Source organism: Octopus bimaculoides, chromosome 8 (assembly GCF_046866305.1).
Source record: "Octopus bimaculoides isolate indiv1 chromosome 8, ASM4686630v1, whole genome shotgun sequence".
Classification (NCBI taxonomy): Eukaryota; Metazoa; Mollusca; class Cephalopoda; order Octopoda; family Octopodidae; genus Octopus; species Octopus bimaculoides.
Window position 1 is genome coordinate 99466739 of NC_142935.1, and position 21198 is coordinate 99487936.

The window sequence follows — 21198 nt, forward strand, 5'->3', positions numbered from 1 at the left end:
GTTACGTAGAAACACCAAAATTGGTGTCAAGTGATGGCGGTGGGGACAAACTCAAATAGGCATTGAGGTATTGAGCAATTCCAAAGTCATTTGATTATCGGACAAAACTGGAACATGGAGATCATTTGTTCTACCATGTAGAGTATTTATAATGACAGATATTACAAAATGGAGGAAGCAAATCATTTTACTACTTCAATTTATCATCTAACCAGACGTATGATGATGATGAATTTACAGTTGATTCGTTGTACTTCAATATAATTGATCTTGCATCATTATACAATAATTCCTGCAAATATTGATTAATTACCATGTGTTATTTAGCCATACCTGTCCCTAAATGATCATTTATTAATCATATGTTAATATATCAACATTTAACCAATGGGGAAAATATAATTAAATGGTAACTGATCAAGAACAAATAGATGTCTTCCGCAAACAGAATATTGTGCAATTTCAAAATCTCCACTTTACATATTTTTGTGATGTTACATGAATCAACTGTACTACATTCAATACACAACATATTATCATCAGGATTGTGTATATATATATATATAGATACACATATATATGTGTGTGTGTATGACATAAGAGTGAAAAATATCCAACCTTTTGAGGTGTGGGTACCTCTATTTGAGAGTTGCCGAAGTCTTTCGGTATAAGAAAGTGGTTTGTGCCTTGGAATTCTTTGATGGAAAGAATACGTTTGTTCATATCCTGTTGAATTATCAAGATAGATACATATATATGAAATGGTATAATAAATGTATATATATATATGGGTACAGGACGTCACAAAATGTAAACATTTTAACAGAGGTTTATGGCTAAACTTGAATGAAGAAGGGCAGAACTAAACTCTGCTCTTTTCTGAAGTAATCAGAGATGGCGATGGAAAAAATTAGCTTGTAAAACAAAAAATATGTAAATTAGAAAATTACTGTATGTAACTCTCACAACGAGAGATATTCAGCAACAGTACTTTGGAGTAAAGATTGTTTGCCAACATAACATGGCAGTCCTGGTTTAGGATGAATGTTGCTGTAATTTAGCCCCAGGAGACATCGTCTCCAGCTGGCTATACAACACGATCTGTGTCCTTATATTTTCGAACAAGGGAATCTAGCACCCCCACTCAGTGACTAGTTGTCATTTTGAAAACTATATATTTCGAACAGGAATTTGGCAGTGCTACCTCCAGCCAAACAATTATTCTATGCTGATGAAGGGAAATAACCCGGAAATCGCAATACACAGATATTGCTTTAAGCTGAGTGGGGGTGCTAGATTCCCTTGTTTGAAAATATAAGGACACATTGTGTCGTTTGGCCAGCTGGAGATGATGTCTCCTGGGGCTAAATCAACATTCGTCCTAAACCAGCACTGCCATGTTGTGTTGTGAAAAAGTGTGTTATTTCTTAATTATTTTGGAGTAATCAAAATGTTTATCAGAGGTCAAACTGTCCAGCAAGGTCAGGTTACAAGAGCAGGATTATAACTTTTTTCAATTCATTTTTAACTCAGAAAGTAGTTTTGTGTCCTCGGGGAAGGATTATGTTATACATTTATGACTTTTCTCTAAGAATGAAGAATAAGATCGACTAAAAGAATTATTGAGGAAGTTGGGGAACCTTACTTGGATTGAAAACAGGATTGGATTTGTTTACTTTCTGCAAATGTTCTTTTTGGTTTTTTGGAGATTTGCTTGGATCAGTTGGTATTTTCTTTACTCCTGCAAAAAGATGAATGAAATATTTTAGCTATTTATATATCAATAGGTTTTTCTAAAGGCACAGAAATCTTTCTTAAACTTACAAAATCTGGAAACCGTTTTTACACAACTCTGTTTGATCGCAATATCTGTCTTATATTTAGTTCACTTCAGAGTACGGGGGGGGGGGTTCCAGGGTTTTGAGGAGTATGGAACCACCTCTCAGATCTATTCTGACCTGGAAAAGTAACACTTGTCAGGGTCCCAGCTATGGCAACTCACTCTCACACCGCAGATGAGGCCCTTCAGCTCTTGAGCTGCTTATCTAAAGAGAAAGTAACTCCACAAAAGTTCTGCATCCTGATACCTACAGAGCTTGGGGCACTTACTGCACCAGACCAAAACAAGTTTGAAGGAGAGACTGGGATTGGCTCTGCACAAAACTATGCCCACAACGGTTGTAAAACCTTGCTCCTTGTGAAGTAACTTGTTGAGCATTTAAGAAAAGGCTATTGGAGTACAGAAAGCCCAGAGGGAGGGGATCTGAAGCAGATATGTTATCATCTGCCTTCCATGCTGGCATGGATGAAAAGGTTTGACAAGAGATGGCCAGGCAGAAGCCTGCACCAGACTTCTGTGACTGTTCTGGCAGGATTTTTACAGCTGGATGCCCTTCCTGACACCAACCACTCAGTAGAGTGTTCTTTTATTTGTTTCATTATAATATATGCAAAACAAAATCTCAGGGTTCCTATGTTTTGGGAGACCTGTTTCTCTCTTTATGCTCACAGACAAATATGGTTTTATAGCATAAGTTCTTACGCAAAATGCCAAATGGAATACTTAAGAAAAAGTCCAAGAATAACAAACTTAAAAACAAAGAGGAAAACGACCAGATTACTGACCATACAGCTTTGGTTTGTCGTGAACTTTTGCTGATTGAAGGTTGCCTTGTTTGATGTCTGCAAGGCGTTGAATGTAAGGCTTGGAGTCAGCAACGATAACTTTTCTTGTGATTTCAGGTCGCTGGCATCGGACGATTTCTTGATATGATTTGTCTGATAAGAGAACACGACTTATATCTTTGGTTTTAGATGAATTAGGCTTGTCAGAAACTGTTGCAACGTAATTAGAAGAACTTTCAGTTGGAGAATTTGGCTGCGGTACTTTGTTACGTGGATGTTCCAGACTGAAAAAACTTTGGTTTGCAGATTGCAAGTGTGCTCCCTTATTTTCTTGTACTCTTGATGTGTTATAAGCTTCTGATGTAGGAATAGTTCTGGTTGTCATTAAATTCTTTGTATGCAATGATGATTTGGAGGAATTTGGTGATACAATAGTTCTTTTAGAGTGACTGTATGTAGGCCATTTTGGAAGAGAATATTGCTGCTTGATCTTAGCTTGGTCAGACTGGAAACTCTGGATCAATTTTTCAACATCATGAAGTCGTTTCTCTTGAGTTTTTGTAAATCTCTCAGACCGTTGCTGTTCACGTGATTTTATAGCTTTTTCAATAGCTTTAAAGCTCACTGACTCCTGCATACACAAAAACAGTTTTCTACTTAAGATTTTACAGACAAAAGTAAAATATATAATTTCTATTTTCCAAATAAAATAACTTTAGAACAAATGCTTAAAAATATATTAAAAAATCACATTCCAAAGCTAATCAATACATGCGCACTGATGTTACACATCCAATGGAGCAAATCTTAATAAATCATCATCATCGATTAACGTCTGCTTTCCATGTTGGCATGGGTTGGACAGTTTGACTGAGGGCTGGAGAACCAGGCTCCAACTAGTCTGGCAAAGTTTCTACAGCTGGATACCCTTCCCAACGCCAACCACTCCAAGAGTGTAGTGGGTACTTCTTATGTGCCACTGGCACTGGAGCCAGTAAGGCGGGCCTGGCAACGCTCACATTTGGATGGTGCTTTTTACATGCCACCAGTACGGGGGTACTGGCGTCGGTCACGATTGGTCGGTGCTTTTTACGTACCACCGGCACAGTAACCAGTCGGGCGGACCTGGCTTCAACCACATTCAGATGGTGCCTTTGACATGCCATCGGCACCGGCCCCAGCTATGATGTTATTTTATTTACAATAAATATTTTTAAAAATTACATTGAAATCAATTCAATATAAATGATAGATTTTAAACTTGAAGCAGCTTTTAATCACCAGTATTTCATGATGTTAAGTAAATGTAGATGTGAGAGAAAACCTTTCTCTGAATGGGATACTAATCTCTCCCTCTCTTGTAACCATACCAAGCGATTGATACTGTATTTCAACAGCTAAATGGTTCAAGGTTGAAGACGGAAGTGCACTGCCAAACAACACAACAAAATATCCAAGTTGAATTTGAACACAAGACCTTTGAGCTGAATAAAGAAGTAAAAAGAAATTAATGATGGTCTGAACGAGCAAACTACACCTGAGGATTAATGAATACCAACATTTCAAGAATTCTAGCAGAACTCCTCTTGTTTTTAGAGCTCAACTTTGTATCCATTCAACCATAAAATACAGTTGTTTTACCTGTTTGCCATTATTAAATGGTTTCCTTTCCTGATGCTGCAGTTCTGTCTGTTTGTCTCTGAATTCTTTCTGCTGTTTACTTTTGTGGTCCGTCATCCACACTTGTTTCGGGATACTGCTCATCTCTTCTCTTTCACTGGCCATTTGGGCAAATTTCTCAAAACTCATTTGCATCATGTCTCTTACACTTCAAGATAAAAGAAAAACATACATCACACACATATACTATCATTATAACCCATTATTTTTATATCAAAGCAGTAAATCAATTTATCTTGTTGTTTGACATACCAGAAATAGCAGTTAAATCACCCTTAAATTACACACCATCACACGAATAATGTAATCCAAGGTTATGGTTGCAACATCTTTGATCCTAGATATACTTAGTCAGTGCTCATCTTGAGTAGAACATCAACCATCATCATTATTATTATTATTATTATTATTATTATTATTATTATTATTATTATTATTATGATATACAATGTGGTGAGCTGGCAGAATTATTAGCATGCTGGGCGAAATGCTTAGCAATATTTTGTCTGCCACTACTTTCTGAGTTCAACTTTGCCTTTCATCCTTTTGGGTTTGATTAAATAAGTACCAGTTATGCACTGGGGTCGATGCAATCGGCTATCCTCCTTCCCCCAAAATTTTCAAGGCCATGTACCTAGTGTAGAAATAATCATTATTATTATTATTATTATTAGGCAGCAAAAGCTGGCAGAGTTGTTAGCATGACGGGCGATATGAAAGGCTCAAAACACGTGACATTTTCTTTTTACGAGATATTAATCGAAAATGTGTGTTAACATGTTTTCTGAGAATTAGGTCATGTATTAACATCCTCTTATTTTTCAACCAATCAGAAGTTTTATTTTCAATACTTTGCACTGGCTGAACCATGGCATTTCCAATACGAACAAGATTCAATGCTCAATGCCATAGAATTGAACTGCTCAAAGATCACCAGGATTTAAACTAGAGACAATAAAACTTCTTTCTTCAATAAAAGAAGCACAAACTCTTATGACAAATGAGAGCTTAATGCTTTCAGACATATTTTTCACATTTTAAAATCTAAATTTATTTTTTTTTGTGACACATCAATGTACCATGAGACACCATTCTGAAATCATTGATTGAAATCCCTTTCGTTTTAAAATGTGAAAGCCATATTAGACAATGTAATGCAAGGTATATAAAGATAGGATGTGCAAGGCTGGAGTGTCTTTGATCATAGGATCAAGGATCAACTTGGAGCTAAACAATACAATCTTCACAACAAAATACGAAGCCCTTCCACAAAAGTCAGGAAACTGATGAATGGAGGTGTACACTGAAGTAGAGCAGTCTGTTTATATGAATAAACTTATAAAAGAAGAGGATGGAAAAATTAGAAAAACAAATGATGATGTGTTCTAATATGAATTAACTGAAGCTGATATATTTGATCATTTTAAAGGTAAATTTGGATGCTTTCACCTGCGTGATTTTTACTAAGTAAAAAGAAAAAAATCGGATTTTTTTGCATGGAATCAAGTAGCCTGACCTAATATGCTGCAGGTCCCCTATATTTGTTTTGAAAAAAGGGGTGGGGAAACCGGACTCCCCCTGTCACGGAATCATTGGGAATTTTTTTTTTGCTGAATGAATTACGGTGATTCCAATGATTCCGGGAGGGGGGATCCTCCCCCCCCCCTTTTCCGAACAAATATAAGGGGTCTGCAGCATATTAGGAGGTCAGGGTACTTGATTTCACACGAAAAAATCTGAATTTTTTTTTTCTTAGTGAAAATCGTGCGGGTGTACTTCCCGAGGGGAGAGGGGTGAATTTCCGACGGTTTCACCCCACCCCGTTTTCCGGACCCCAAAAAAGGATCTGTGGCATATTAATTAGGTCACCGTAATTCATTCAACGAAAAAAAAAAACAATGATTCCGGCATGGGATCCCCACTCCGTCCCCCCCCCCCCCCGAACAAAAATAAGGGGTTTGCATTATATTAGGAGGTCCGGGTACTTGATTCCACGCAAAAAATCCAAGTTTTTTTTCTTCTTTTCTTACTGAAAATCGTGCGGGTGAATGTATCAAAATTTACCATATTTAGTATAATGTTCAACTCGTCAAACATTTTAAACGTTTAATAAATATTCGTTTTGATTAAAATTTCAAACAAATCTCAGTTAATTTAACGATAGATTTTATGGACTGCTAAAACAAATATACTTATGTAAAAAAAACAATTTATGTGCAATGAAAATCGTTAAATAAGGCTGAGATACGTTCATATAACTTGAATTCTGCAACGCCAAAATAAAAACATAAATGCCGTAAAGGTATATAAATAACACAGGTAAAAGAATATAAAATGCTGAAAATTACAAACAAGAAACGTTTGCGTTTTAGAGAAAAAAAATATAAGAATCGGTGGAAGAGAGAATGGTTTGAAGAAGAAGAGCCAATACGACGAATTTAAAAGAATGGCTTCACTATAGACTTAATGGTATTTGACAATCACACTTTTAAAACAATGAAAAACCTCATTAAAACTTGATAGTCTATTTTGTTTAATGAAGATGCAATTCTTAACGAACCTTTTCTCATCCCCAACCAATCCCAGACTAAGATGGTTGTGAGTGATGTTGGTAGAAAAGAGAAATTTTCTATCGTAATTTATTTGTCCATAATGTTCTTATTTCCTACTTAATCATTTTTAATGTATTCACTTAATCAGCAACAGATTTTGTTCTTTATAATTAATTAAAAAAATAACGATAGGAGAATTAGGTATCTAAATAATGATTAGGAAATAAATTCTTTAGCAGAGAAACGAAGATAGCATACATGTTTAGCGAAATTAGCATAATTTGAATATGGGTTAGATATAAGGAATTAAATACCTCTTTTTTTGTTTTTTAAGATGTAAATTTGAGAGCAGTAACAAAAGATGGTACTTGCTGAAGTAGAAACAGGGGATTCACCAAGTAAATATATGACGTCTACACTTTGCTAATGAGAGCATAATAAGATCGAAATATGTTCGAAGTTGTCGCTCGTGTTTGCCGAAATAATTACAATATTAGCCAATGAGTAATACTGTTTTTTCGTCACTGCATAATTATTTCTAGGTAGTCTTTTCATACTCATGGCTCTAAATATGCTAACACTTATTTTTCGTGCGGATGGCGTCTCTAGTAATTTATTCTCGAAATAATTCTCTTTTTTTTTCTAGACCAATCAGTGTAATTTTTTTGTATGTTTACTTAGTAATTATCTCAAAACTTCTTTGACAAATACGGTTCGACTGAAAAAGTTATAATGATGCAGAACATGTCCAGAGTTGTCTCCCGCTGTTTCTGAACCAATTAACTCGTTTTTTTTTTTTTGCTTTCATAATTATTCCTAGTTAGCTTTTTGATGCTCTCTGCATTGTTAACACATTTTTATGCTGATGGTATCCCTAAGTTAATAAAACGGGACCCATTTTTGTAACAGTGGAAAAAAGTATATTTTTTAATATTATATATGCATAATTTATATATCCGAATTAACGTCCAGACTGGTAGCCTATGATATATGATTTTTAAAATCTTCATTTAGTACCAAACACCTATTTAAGGTCTTATAAACGGTGTGTGTAAATATTTACACACACAAGGGCACTAGATAGGAAAATCGGTAGAGCGTCAAGTAAAATGTCTTACAGCGTTTAATCACGTCCCTTTATATTCTGATTTCAAATCCCGCCAAGGTCAATAAAATATGAGGCAGTCCTGTGCCGAGGCTCGATTAAATCGACTTGCCCTTCCTCCAGAATCCGAGGGCTTCTTCCAATGTACTTCATTATTTACACACATTATTCATATGAAGATAGTAGACATCTCGAATAGCGTCGGAAAAATTGAACGTTTGCAAAATTAAAAGCTTCTCGGAAAAGTGAAAGCGTCGCGTTAGAAGAATAACTTGTTATTTAGCTTTTGAGTTCAATTTTCTCGCATGAAAGCACGTAATGACATTCAAGATATTTTGACCTTTATTCTCGTGTATCTATTCTCTATGTCGTTTTCAAAGAATAATTCGCGCTGAAGACGACGTTCAAAGATTTGAAAAATTATCAAAGTAAAATTGCTAAATACATCAAGTTTTAAACTTCTCAATGGTTTGACTCTTACCTATTCTGTACTATAAGGTATATTTAAGTAAACCATACGATAGTAGGCAACAACAGATATATTGACAACGGTCAAAAGGAAAAGGCGGTTTGGTTGTTCCGTTTTGAGTATCAATTGATAACCGTCGACACATTCAACCTTATTTTATTACTTCCTCCAATCACACCGTTTGTCAAATGAAAAAAAAAACAATTTTTGAAACACCGCAATATTTATTCATGGCTGTTCTAATAACTTAATTTGTGGCTTTGATCCAGCAAATTTACTAATTGTACTTAGTCAGTGCGCAAGCCAATGAACGTAGAATTTAAGCACTAAGATCGTACTTGGCTGTAATACAAAATTCTATTGATGCAGTTGAAAGAAAGAGCGAGAGACCTCTCTGTTAAAAAGCATAGATTATTCTGTCGTATTTTACCGAACGACCATTACAAGACACAATAAGTGTTTAAAGAACGTCTTTGATGCTTTCAAGAAATGATCAATGTGGTTTTCCTTGATAGAAACTTACCTCTGTACCAATGAATGGGTACATTTCTATCTATGTTACTATATAGTCATTCAACTTGCTAAAAATAGTAACCATTGGACAACGACATTATCGATACACTGTTAGTAAAACGTCTTTCATTATAGATGAATATAGGAAAGATTAACCAAGGGTTAAACAAAACACCCACATTTCCTCTATATTCTAACTAGAAATAGCAGTCAAACTTCTCTCATATTATACATTACTGATTTAAAAATGGAAGGACATATCGGATTATATAGTCCAAGACTATGTTGGAGAAAATAGACGGCTGACATGGAGCTAACAACTAAAACAAAACCCAACACGTGTCTTTAATTTGATATAAATCCATATTCTGATGAAGTTCCTTCTAACCACTGCTTCATATTGCTTTCAGAATTTCTGTAATCTTTTCTTTTACTAGTTTCAGTCATTAGACTGCGACCATGCTGGGGCACCGCTTCGACGGTTTTAATCTAACAAATCGATCCAATTATTTATTATTTTTTAAAGTCTGGTACTTATTGTATCGGTCTCTTTTTGTCGAAACGCTAAGCCAAGGCAACGTAAACAAAGCAACGCTGGTTATCAAGCGATGTAGAAGGGACAACTACAAAGTCTCTCTCTCTCTCTCTCACACACACACACGTATACTCGACAGGCTTCCACACAGTTTCCACCTACTAAATTCACACACAAGGCATTGGTTGGCCCCGGACTCTAGTAGAAAACACTTACCAAGGTGCCACACTGACAAACTGAAACCAAAACCACGAAGGTTGCAGAGCAAGCTTCTTAATCACACACCTGTGCCTAAGGTGTATAGGTTATGTATTCTACACAATTTCACTCTACAGAGCAGTGAGGGCCTGGAATTGTGTCTGGTGGAAGACAGATATCTCTTGTCTGTGAAAGTTCCTCCTTTTGTTGTTGTTGTTTAGTTCCAGATCAACCTTGATTGAGCACAATCTATGATCAAAAGTATTATGTCCATCCCAGCTTTTTTAGGGATATCTAACATTATTTAAGGTGTCCTTCTCTTTAAGACACATCAAAGAAGAGAAACCTGGCTTTCTTAAAAGATACTTGCCCAAGGTGCCACACAGTTGGACTGAACTTAAAACCAAGCGGTTGGGAAGCAAACTTCTTACCACACATAGAAATAGAGTAAGAAATAAGATTAGCCTTGGTTTAAATGTTGAAAACATATTTACATTTTACATGCTGGGACCACTTTAAAAGTATCTGTGCTGGTGCCATGTAAAGAGTACCCAGCACACACTGTAAAACGGTTGGCATTAGGAAGGACATCCAGCTGCAGAAACCATGGCAAAAGAGACAATTGGAGCCTGGCTAATTCTCTAGCTGACCAGCTCCAGTCAAACTGTTCGACCCCTGCCAGCATGGAAAATGGAAATTAGATAATGATGATGATAGAAAAGAAAGAAAGGCTGAAAATGTAAGAATAGGTTGTCATTTTAAGTCTCTCTCTCTCAGAAGCACTTTGTATTTGCAAAGTTTGTTTTGTTCAAAAGCAAAACAAAAGTATTCAAAATATTTACCTAAACTCTTCATTGTTTTTCGGATCAAAGTCTTGATTGGCTCCGACATTGGTGGGGTTGATATGGCCTTGCTGAAACAGGTCTACCATGATATCACTGACGCTGCTGAGTATAGACATGTCTTTTAGCCTGTCAAAATAACACAACACTAGTCAGAGGTCTTGGGTTTATAATGTTGCACAGACACGATTAGAAGTGAGATATAAATAAACAGATAATATGTCTCCATTAATTCAAAGCTTAATGAATCATACCTGGTTTCTTTTGTCTACATATTGTCAGGATAACCATTTGCTTTTCAATCTTCTTCTTTTCTCTCATTGTGTATCATTAATTCTATTGTATTGGATAAAATAGGCAACAGTCTAGTGTTGGCAATCCCCAAAAGGAGTGACTTTCTGCCATTATTAGAAATCAGGGCAGTATACACAAAATACCTTGTGGTATTTTGTTACTTTCTAAGCTTAAATTATGCTGGAGCTGATTTCTTTACCTTTAATCTTTCTCTAATTACATTTATAAAATAGTTACAAGTCAAGATTTAATTAGTTGTTGCCTTTCTCCAAGACTGAGACCTTCAGCTTTATGTTAAAAATCATTATTACTATTCATCATCATCCAGTGTTTTAAATCCAGGTTTTGTCTCCGTTAATGGCCGGATCTACCTCAATGCCATAGCAACCGAGGTAGGCAAGTGCAGAGCACCCCAACCTTTGGGCTGACTGGTGCCCATTCTCCTTTGCTATCATGAGGCTTTTTTGGGGCTGGATTTTCTACGGGGAGCATGCCCTTGCTTACCCCCAACCTCAGTTTCTAGGTCCCGTGACCATGGTTTTTAAGAAATGTGGTGGAAAACTAGCTCAGGAAAGCAGGGACGCTACTCCCTGAGACCACTTTTGGAGCCCCCCCTACTATCATTGTTGCATAATATAAACTACATAAGTAATAATAATAAATTGATTTCAAATTATGGCACAAGGCCAGCAATTTGGGGGGAGGGTTCCAACAGGGAGGCATTGCACATAATTACAGTAACGTGGATTGCAAGGTATTTTTTGTAATGTCGCATAACCAGCCCCAGCCCACTCAAAAGTACTTTGGATCGTAGGGCGACATGCTGTGCTTGAGGAGACCTACTGAGTCAAGTACATCAAAACCAAAATCAAATGGAAATTGTAGTTGTGATCCACGTGCCAGTGGCATGTAAAAAGCACCATCCAAACGTGGCCAATGCCAGCCGCCGCCTTGATTGGCTTCTGTGCCAGTGGCACATAAATAGCACCAATTGATCATGGTCATTGCCAGCCTCCTCTGGCCCCTGTACTGGTGGCACATAAAAAGCACCCACTACACTCTCGGAGTGGTTGGCGTTAGCAAGGGCATCCAGCTATAGAAACTTTGCCAGATCAGATTGGAGTCTGGTGCAGCCTCCTGGCTTCCCAGACCCCAGTCGAACCGTCCAACCCATGCCAGCATGGAAAACGGATGTTAAACGATGACAATGATAATGATAATTTAAAAGAGAATGTTTCAGAAAATGGAATGGTTAAAACATAGATACACAACTGTTGAAGAATTCCAATTTAGGAACAGAATAGTTGTAAAAGGGGGAGGTAGAAAAAAAAACAAAACAACCTGAATTTGATAGAACCCGTTACAGTAAATAAACTAAACGAATGCTTGGTGTTATAATTGGATGCTTTATTAAGTAGAGTCCAATTAAAACAAATGTTGAGAAATATTTACTTTAGGAGATGAAAATAGATGAAATGAAATTAAAGCAACTTTTTTTAATTTCTAATTGAGATCAAGAATTTTATAAATAGACTGTAAAATAGCAAAATGAGACTAAATGTGTGTGTGTGTGTAGGTGTGTTTGCAATTAACAAACGGGAGAAATGTACTCAATATATAGTGTATAGTATAATTATTTATCTGAAAAAGTACCATCCAAATGTGGTCGATGCCAGTGCCGCCTGACTGGCTCCTGTGCCAGTGGCACGTAAAAAGCACCCACTACACTCTCAGAGTGGTTGGAATTAGGAAGAGCATCCAGCTGTAGAAACACTGCCAGATCGGAGTGGAGCCTGCCAGTCCCAGTCAAACCGTCCAACCCATGCCAGCATGGAAAACAGACGTTAAACGATGATGATGATGAATTTCATTTGACCAAGTGTGAACAATGGGAGTCTGAGTATAGTAGCAGCTGCTGTCATCACTTGGCATCGTGAGAGAGTTGGGTCACGGTGTGTGTCATTCTGGATCATTTGACATGAACCCAACACACAACCCCGGCTTTAGATTAAAATTAAGACTGTCTTCATGTGATTATTGATAGACTGAAATAAACCAGCACACAAGAGGCAGATTTAGAAACAACTAATCAATGAGGGAAGGAAAGTCTTTGTCATAACAAAAGATTATAGAATCAATCGAGTAAATAAAAGTTCAAAAACGTTATCTAGGTTAGGCTTAATGCAGATTATTTAAGAGAACTTGTTGAATCCATTTTGAGAGTATATTTTACTTGTTTCAGTCACTGGAATATGGCCATGCTGGGGCACCACCTTGAAGAATTTTAGTCAAAGAAATCAACCCAAATACTTGTCCTTTTTTATATAAGTTTGTCAAGCAATGGTGACAGGGGACAAACACTGACACACATGCGTGTGTGTGTGTAGATACACACACAACAGGCTTTGTCCTTATTAAGTTGTCCTTATTAAGTTGGTGTTTGGCACATGAAATTTTGATGGAAGGTTTTAACTTAAATCATTTTTAAACTGGAAGTTTGTATCACACAATGAAGGGCAACCTCAGGTGGTTTGGTACCAAATGGGTTAAACCACAAACTCATGGATTCTGAGATCATATCCAATCAAAGCGGGACATTGCCAGAACAGCTGTCTGGCTACCGTGCCGGTGGCACATAAAAAACACCATTTGAGTGTGATCGTTACCAGCGTCACCTTACTGGCACTTGTGCCTGTGGCACGGGAACAAAACATTCGAGCAAGGTCGTTGCCAGTGCCTCTGGACTGACTCCTGTGCAGGTGGAACGTAAAAAACACCATTTGAGCATGGCCGTTGCCAGTACTGCCTGACTGGCCCTTGTGCCGGTGGCACGTAAAAGCACTCACTACACTCTCAGAGGGGTTGGCATTAAGAAGGGCATCCAGCTGTAGAAACTGTGCCAGATCAGATTGGAGCCTGGTGCAGCCATCTGGTTCACCAGTCCTCAGTCAAATCGTCCAACCCATGTTAGCATGGAAAACGGATGATGATGATGATGATGAATGAATTGATCCATTGATATAACATACCTTCCTCTAGAAAACATCTGCTATGGAGAACTTTATTCACAATTATAATTTGTATGACATAATAACCAATAACCAATCACATAGACACACATTAAACATAAAACAGCTAACAAATATGGACAGATGTAAGTACAGAGTAACATGTAGATATATATAGACAAGCAGACTAACAGAAATAAATGATATGAAAAAATATTTAACTGGGTAAAATAAAGTTTGGGCTGTAAAAAGGCCAAAATATATACATTTAACTAAATTCTTCACAAACACATAAACTGAGAAATCAAACCATTGTTCATGAGGTTCCTTGGATTTAGATTTTTCTGTTGTATTTCTGTCTTCCAGAGATTCTTGAATGAGAGATTCATGGTCTGCAGATGGTTGCTCAAGTTTGTCTTCCTAGAAAAGGTTCATGAAGCGGTTAATAGGTTAAGCTAAGAAGAAACAAAATTCAAACTATTAATAATGTTCGACATTACTAATTACTAACCTCTACTGAGAAATTAATTACAGAAACAATTATTTTAAATAAACATTTCAACATTAATGACGAGTCAAAGAGTAGACTTGGTGACTCAGTAACTAAATAGCAAACTGAAAATAAGTGTAGAGAGTTGGTGTGGATGGTCGTTTCTTTGATGCAGTTCAAAGGGCGATGAGTGAAACGAATTCATTGTCAGCATCATTTAACCCTTTAGCATTCACATCACTCTGTCAAACGTTCTGCTTATTCACATTGTCTTGAGTTAATTGTACATTATTTTGTAACTTTAAGATTTCAATGATACGATTGTTTAGTTCTAGAATGACCATTGTAAGGTAGGTATGAGTGGCTGATAGAATATTTTGGCCAGTTTAAATGCTAAAGGATTTAGGTCCATCTTCCATGCTGGCATGGGTTGAACAATTTATAGGATCTGGTAAACCAGAGGACTGCATCAAGTTCAAATGTCTGTTCTGGCACAGTTTCTATGGTTGGATGCTCTTCCTAATTCCACAGTGTATTTGAGATTTGTAAATGTAAGGATAGCTATGAAGTTGGCATATTGGATAAACAACTGAGAGAAGATTCATGGTTTGTATCTCATCATTGTCACCATATTGTATTTGTTGTCAAGATATTTAAGCAGTCCACCAGGTAAACTGTAGCAAGATTATAAAATGAATAAATGTTTTATTAGGTTACAGAGCAGAGTGCAATTCTGTCTGTGAGTACAACTTGAAGAGGGACTGGCTCCCATAAACTGGTGTGCCCTAGATACACTACACAAAGAGAAAATCTTCAGAAGTTACTATTGGATCTAGGAATTCTATCATGGGTTTTAAGTTATTCTATAAAAACTGAAGACTTGAGTTGACTCTGGGTCAACTCAAGCCTGAGAGAGATGAACCAAGATCAACAGCATTCTAGCCATGGTCATCTCATCTATTTGATGAATATTTATAGGTCAGCCTTATCAAAAAATTTAAAAGTACTATGACTAAAGGCATTCCAGATGTGACCATCCCATCTTCACAGAATGACTTCACGAAAATTTACTTACTATTTCTAGCAGGTCAACTCACTGCATAAAAGCTTACCCATTACAGGTATATGAGACTATATTATTTACAGAGTCCTCTCCTTATTTAAGATGGTGAGACGAGCTTTGAGAGAGAGTTGGCTACTATTTCTAGCAGGCTGAGTGACCATGTACAAGTTATTTTAGCTTGAAGTGTAGGTTGTTGTGTCAGGTGATGAAATAAAAACTGATGTATTCAAAAAAAAAAAGCAATCACTTACTGGTTCATCTAATTCTCCATATCTGTCAATCTCAATGTCATGTGGTTGTTGATGCTGATGATGTTGTTGTCTCAGGAGTGCTATATATGGTTCATAGTCTCTGACAGCTGGCTGAGGTTTGGAGTGATATCGAGCATGGTCTACAACAGTTGATGAAGATGGAGTATTTTGAGAGACAAGATTTTTGATTTGGTTTCCAGCCACAATGGATGTTGGAGGATGCTGTGCCTGTTTGAAGTCATCTTTCGGCAACAGACTGTCGACATCGTAATGGTGTTGCTGAGCAATTAAGGAGTTAATTTCTTCGTTAAACTAGAAACAATATAAATAGACAACACAAAATAAGTTAAATAATTAAGAAAACAACCACAAAAATAACAACAATTTTACTATAATCTTTGACATTTTCTCCATAGATTTAATTTAGTTAGAAAGTAGCCTAAGAGAGGCCAAGTGAATTCAATGTCAATTGTCGTCGTCTTCATCTGGATGGACTAATATAAGAATATTATTGATTTTCTGTTGGTTATGATGAAGAGTGTTCCAGTTGATCTAATCAACAGATCAGCCTGCTTGTGAAAGTACAAGTGCTTGAGTACTCCTCAGACATACATAGTGTTGACATAGTTCTCCGGGAGATTCAGGTATGACAAGGCTGGCCCTTTTGAATTACTGGTAAAACTCATTTTCGTTGGCTGAGTGGAGTGGAGCGATGTGCTCAAGGATGCAATGTACCACCGGGAACTGAACTCGTGACCTCACACACATGAAACAAATACCTGGACCTTGAAGCCTTCACACTGATTTCTAAAAACTGGAGTAAAAACCAGAAATTTACATGGAGGGTACAGCTGATTAGATAAACCCCAGGTATTTGTTGTTTAGTTTTATCAATACCAACATGAAAGGCAGAGTCAACCTTGGCATGTGTTTAACTTAGGACAAAACGATCTGTAATAAAATAGCAGAAGGCTTTTTGTCCAGCGTATATACACAATGGGCTTCTTTCAGTTTCCATCTACCAAATCCATTCACAAGGCTTTGGTTGGCTATAGAAGAAGACATTTACCCAAAGTACTACTGCTATCTCTTAGCCCCCAACCTGTGTGTTCCACCCATACGTAACAAGAAAACTTTTCACTCACCCTACCCCAACAAACCAATCTACATCTCTTCTCTTCCTCACATTTCCTCCTTCATACACTATGCCTAGTTCTCACTCCTCAATCCTGTCCCCTGTTCCTCTGTATCATTGCTATCTGGTAGTCCCCCAACTCTATATATACCAAGGTCTTTTGCCACTTATTCACACACCCTTCACAATATCCTGCCACATATTATGACCTTTGACCCTCAAGGGTCTGCCCTTGCACTTGCCACCATCTATATCTCTCTCTTCCTTTACTCAACCATCCCATTTATATTCTGATCCCTGTCCCTTGTAAGTATGCCTGGCATTTTGCCACCATCTTTATCCTGCTGTCTCTCTCTCTCTCTCTCTCCTTCTGCACTTCCCTCAGGTTGGGTAACCATGTATTTCCTTTGCACTTATTTCTGTCATCATTCCTGATCTCTCTCTCTGGCCAGGTAACCAGCAAGACACCTGTATCTGTCTCACTATAACCTTTCATCATCCAACACAAGATCACCTCCTTCAATGCCTCCTCCCCTCTTGAAAGTTTTCGTTTTTTTTTTTGTCCTGCAAGGTACTTGGTGACGCTGTCAGTGCAGGTGCCACTTAAAAGCACCCAGTCCACACAGTAAAGTGGTTGGTGTTTGGAAGGGCATCCAGCTGTAAAAACCTTACCAAAACTGACCTCGCCTGTGCTTGTGCCATGTAAAGAGCACTAAGTCCACTCTGCTGGGTGGTTGTGGTTAGGAAGTGCTGTAAAGATCCCGTCAAAATAGTCACAGAAGTCTGGTGCAGGCCCTTGTGAAACCATCCCACCCATGCTATTATGGAAGATGATGATATATAAATATATATATATATATATATATATATATATATGTATGTATGCATATATATACATATATATTATATTATAAATTGATATTTATATAAATATCGCTAATAACCTATATCTTCATAATAATATATCTTTACTCACCAGTTTTGTCTTTCTACTTTCCTCTTCCATTTTCAAAGAAAGTTTATCCAACACACCAAGTTGATGACTCATTTTCATAAGATTTGTCTTCAAGAAATCTTGTGAAATATTTCTTGGAGTTTTTTGTTGAGGAACCAAGTTTTTAAAGCTGTGAAAATGAAATCATATGAAGAAAGATACCCATTATTTTAGTTCAGGAAATAATTTATTGTTAGCAATCTCTTGCTTCTTTCTCAACTATGACGAGTGTGTACATACATTTATGCATAGAAACTCTGGTAGTCATTCAACAGAAAACAGACCAAAAATTCTTGTACTAATATCTAATATCATTAGCATTGACAAGAGTATTTTACAGTGGTAATTCTAAACTAAAACATTTATAAAATGTTGGTATTTGTCAACTTCAACGAGCTCATGCCAGTATGTAATGGTGATAAGATTACGTTGTTGTTCCGTGCTACCATTTATTTGAACTGTTAGGACAGTAATTTTATTACTTCCTCCGCCAGCTGGATTAATATCCATTTATTTATAAACACAGGGACCAAGAAAAATATTAATTCATGACATCATCAACATCATTTATGTTTATTTTTCCATGCTGTCATTAATTAGACAGATCTAGTTGATGAGCAGGCAGGATCATTAGCACATCAGACAAAATACTTTGTGGTATTTCTTCTAGCTTTTTACATTCTGAGTTCAAATCCAGCTGAGGTCAACTTTATCTTTTGTCCTTTTGGAATTGATAAAATAAAGTACCAGTCAAGTACTGGGGGTCAATATAATTGTCTTGCCCCTTCCCCTCAAATTGCTAGTCTTGTATCAAAATTAGAAAGAATTAGATAGGTCTGCTGTATAAAGCGTATTGCAATCATCATCATCATCGTCATCAGACATATGATAAAAATCATTCCAGCCATGATCATTTTGTCTTTTTAAGAACATATAAGACTTCATATCTCATGTGTTTTCTTATTCAAGATGGTTAGGTGGGATTAGAGTGTGATTTAACTTCTATTTCTAACAAGTTGAACAACCACATAGAGGATCCCTCACATGCTTCCAAATAGTTGTTGTCCATTCACAACACAATACCCCCACCCAGTGGAAACCACCTCTTCTGTCCATGTCTTGAAAGCTCAGCTGATTTCTTAGTTGTGCTCCAGCTTTCCTGCAAGTTAACATCACTCATCCAATGGATCACACTCCACTTATTTCTTTTCAACCTCTCTCGGTTATCTGACAGAACCCACCACCAGCAGAAACACCCGCCCACCCCAAATTCTTAAATATCGATTTACCTCTGGAGGTTGACATCTTCGTTAAAAGAGGTCAGTTCAGCCAGGTCATAATTTCCTAATGGTCTGTCTGATGAGTTTTGTTGGATTAATGGTTTGTCTGGTGATACTTGTGAAGTCTGAGGTTTGTCTGGTAAGTTCGGTGAAGAAATTAGTTCAGAAGCCAGTTCTTCAATAGAAGAAACTCTTTGATTATTAAATGCTGGCAATGCATGTTTCTCTTGAGCAGCTTCTGTACAGTTCAGGTTATCGGATGGCTGCGAGATCTGGTCTGGTGTTTCAGATGACTGGATTGAATCTTCGTTGATAGGTGAAAGAATTCTTGGTTCAAAGACTTTTGGTTGATTATTACTGCTAGGTGTAGGTGTTTTTTCTTTTCTTTCAAAAAGTCTACTGTCTACTTGGAATGGTACAGGTGAAAGCTCACTTTCATACTTGAAATCTTGAAAAAAAAAAAAAAAAAAAAAAAAAGAATATATATAAATATGAAAACCTACAATTCCATATTGTGCTTTTAGGATTAATTTTCAAACAAAGCCTTATGGACACGATTTCTTGACTGGTTTCTTTAATCTTATTCCTTTAAATACAAGACTTAACGGTTCGGCAAAAGTGACCGATAGAATAAGTACTAGGCATACAAAGAATGAGTCCTGGGGTCAATTTGCTCGACTAAAGGTGGTGCTCCAGCAAGGCCGCAGTCAAATGACTGACACAAGTAAAAGAGCAAAAGAATATGTTGCTTACTATGGCTGGCCATAGCAACAAAAGAAACCAAAACCAAAAACAAAAAAGAGCAAAAGAATAAATGAAAGATTCCGTGATGGAATGAAGTTATGTCTATGCATGGGAGGTAACTCTGTAAAGGCAGTTGCATACAAAAGTGCCAATCACTTACAGTGAATGGAACTTGTGGAAGAGAGAGACCCAGGAAGACATGTGACAAAGTATTGAAGGCTGACCTCAAGCTGCTGAGCCTTACAAAGACGACAAAGACCAAGATAATTGGCACCTTGACGTTCTGAAGAAGACCTGCCCACTACAGCAGAATTGATATCCTAAAACCTCCTAAGTAATGCTTACCCATGAGGGGCTCTGCCCTGTCAACCTTCCCTGCCTCCCCACACCCATCACTTCCACTATCACCTGAGACCTAGAATAGGCACATACTACAGCCCCTGGCTTACTCAGTTACCTTTCTTTCCCGCCCCAAACCACTTCCACTTCCCATTATCTTCTCCCACTTACCCTCTCCATCAATCACCTCCTTTCTGTACCTTCTCTCCCCTGTGCTGTTTGTTCTCCATCATTAACACCTCACTTACCTGCTTCATCTTCAAAGCCCTTGCATATCCACTGCAACCCCTGCTCCACAAAGCCTCTCCAATATCTCTCTTCATTTCCATCCTGCCTTCCCCCCCCCCGGTCTAAACCTCCCCAACTCTTACCCCACCGCCACCAGTGTCCCTCGAACGCATGCTGTGACACATCTTTACTATCATCTCTCTCGCTCTCTTCATCTTACTCCTTTACTCTCTCATCTTTCCTTTCAAACTGAGGTATCCATGTCTTTACAGCAAGACCCCCTATCTTTGCCTTGTTAAAAAACAAAACAAAATACCAACAGATAAATAGCTTGTGAAAAATGAAATGCTGATTTAAAACTGATTATTTTCTTACCAGAGAGAAGTGCTTCCGTATCAATATAAGGTTTATAAACATTCACTGGTTGAGTCAACCTTGTATTCATTAAAGGCTGAGAAATGACAGGAGTTGCTTCAGAAATAGCAGCCATCACAGAAGATGAAGATACATCAATGACATTCAAGAATGTATGACTAGATTCTTCTTTCTGAAATTATAGAATAATAACTAGTAACAGTAGATTCCAGTGGCTTTACTTTCAGGTGGTGTGTCCAGTGGTGTAGCTAGGTTAAATTGTGCCTGGGACAAGATGCAAAAATGTGCCCCACCCCCATTAAAAAATACACGATATTATATAATACTTATTTGTTACAAGTAATTAATGTTTTAAAGCAATATTTTAGGAACAAATACTTCGCCAGGGTTCATTTACCTGTCAGTTTGGTACAGCCTGTAATTCAAAATATATTTTTTTAATGTTTACTTTTACGAAACCCCTTATTTTAACCATTTA

The 21198-nt window shown here is 37.2% G+C and overlaps 1 protein-coding gene across 4 annotated transcripts in view; it reads right to left on the reverse strand.

The window, feature by feature from the left end:
• LOC106868169 (uncharacterized) overlaps positions 1 to 21198 on the reverse strand; it is a 57349-nt gene that overhangs the window by 2158 nt on the left and 33993 nt on the right. For all 4 annotated transcript variants that reach the window (XM_052970292.2, XM_052970294.2, XM_089356866.1 and 1 more), the window contains exons 28-37: positions 20721 to 20892; positions 19044 to 19482; positions 17737 to 17884; positions 15626 to 15937; positions 14132 to 14241; positions 10520 to 10648; positions 4267 to 4453; positions 2626 to 3256; positions 1646 to 1741; positions 619 to 726 (exon numbers count right to left, since the gene is read on the reverse strand). In XM_052970292.2, the coding sequence (XP_052826252.2) occupies positions 619 to 726; positions 1646 to 1741; positions 2626 to 3256; positions 4267 to 4453; positions 10520 to 10648; positions 14132 to 14241; positions 15626 to 15937; positions 17737 to 17884; positions 19044 to 19482; positions 20721 to 20892 (2332 nt within the window). The remainder of the gene's footprint in view (positions 1 to 618; positions 727 to 1645; positions 1742 to 2625; positions 3257 to 4266; positions 4454 to 10519; positions 10649 to 14131; positions 14242 to 15625; positions 15938 to 17736; positions 17885 to 19043; positions 19483 to 20720; positions 20893 to 21198) is intronic.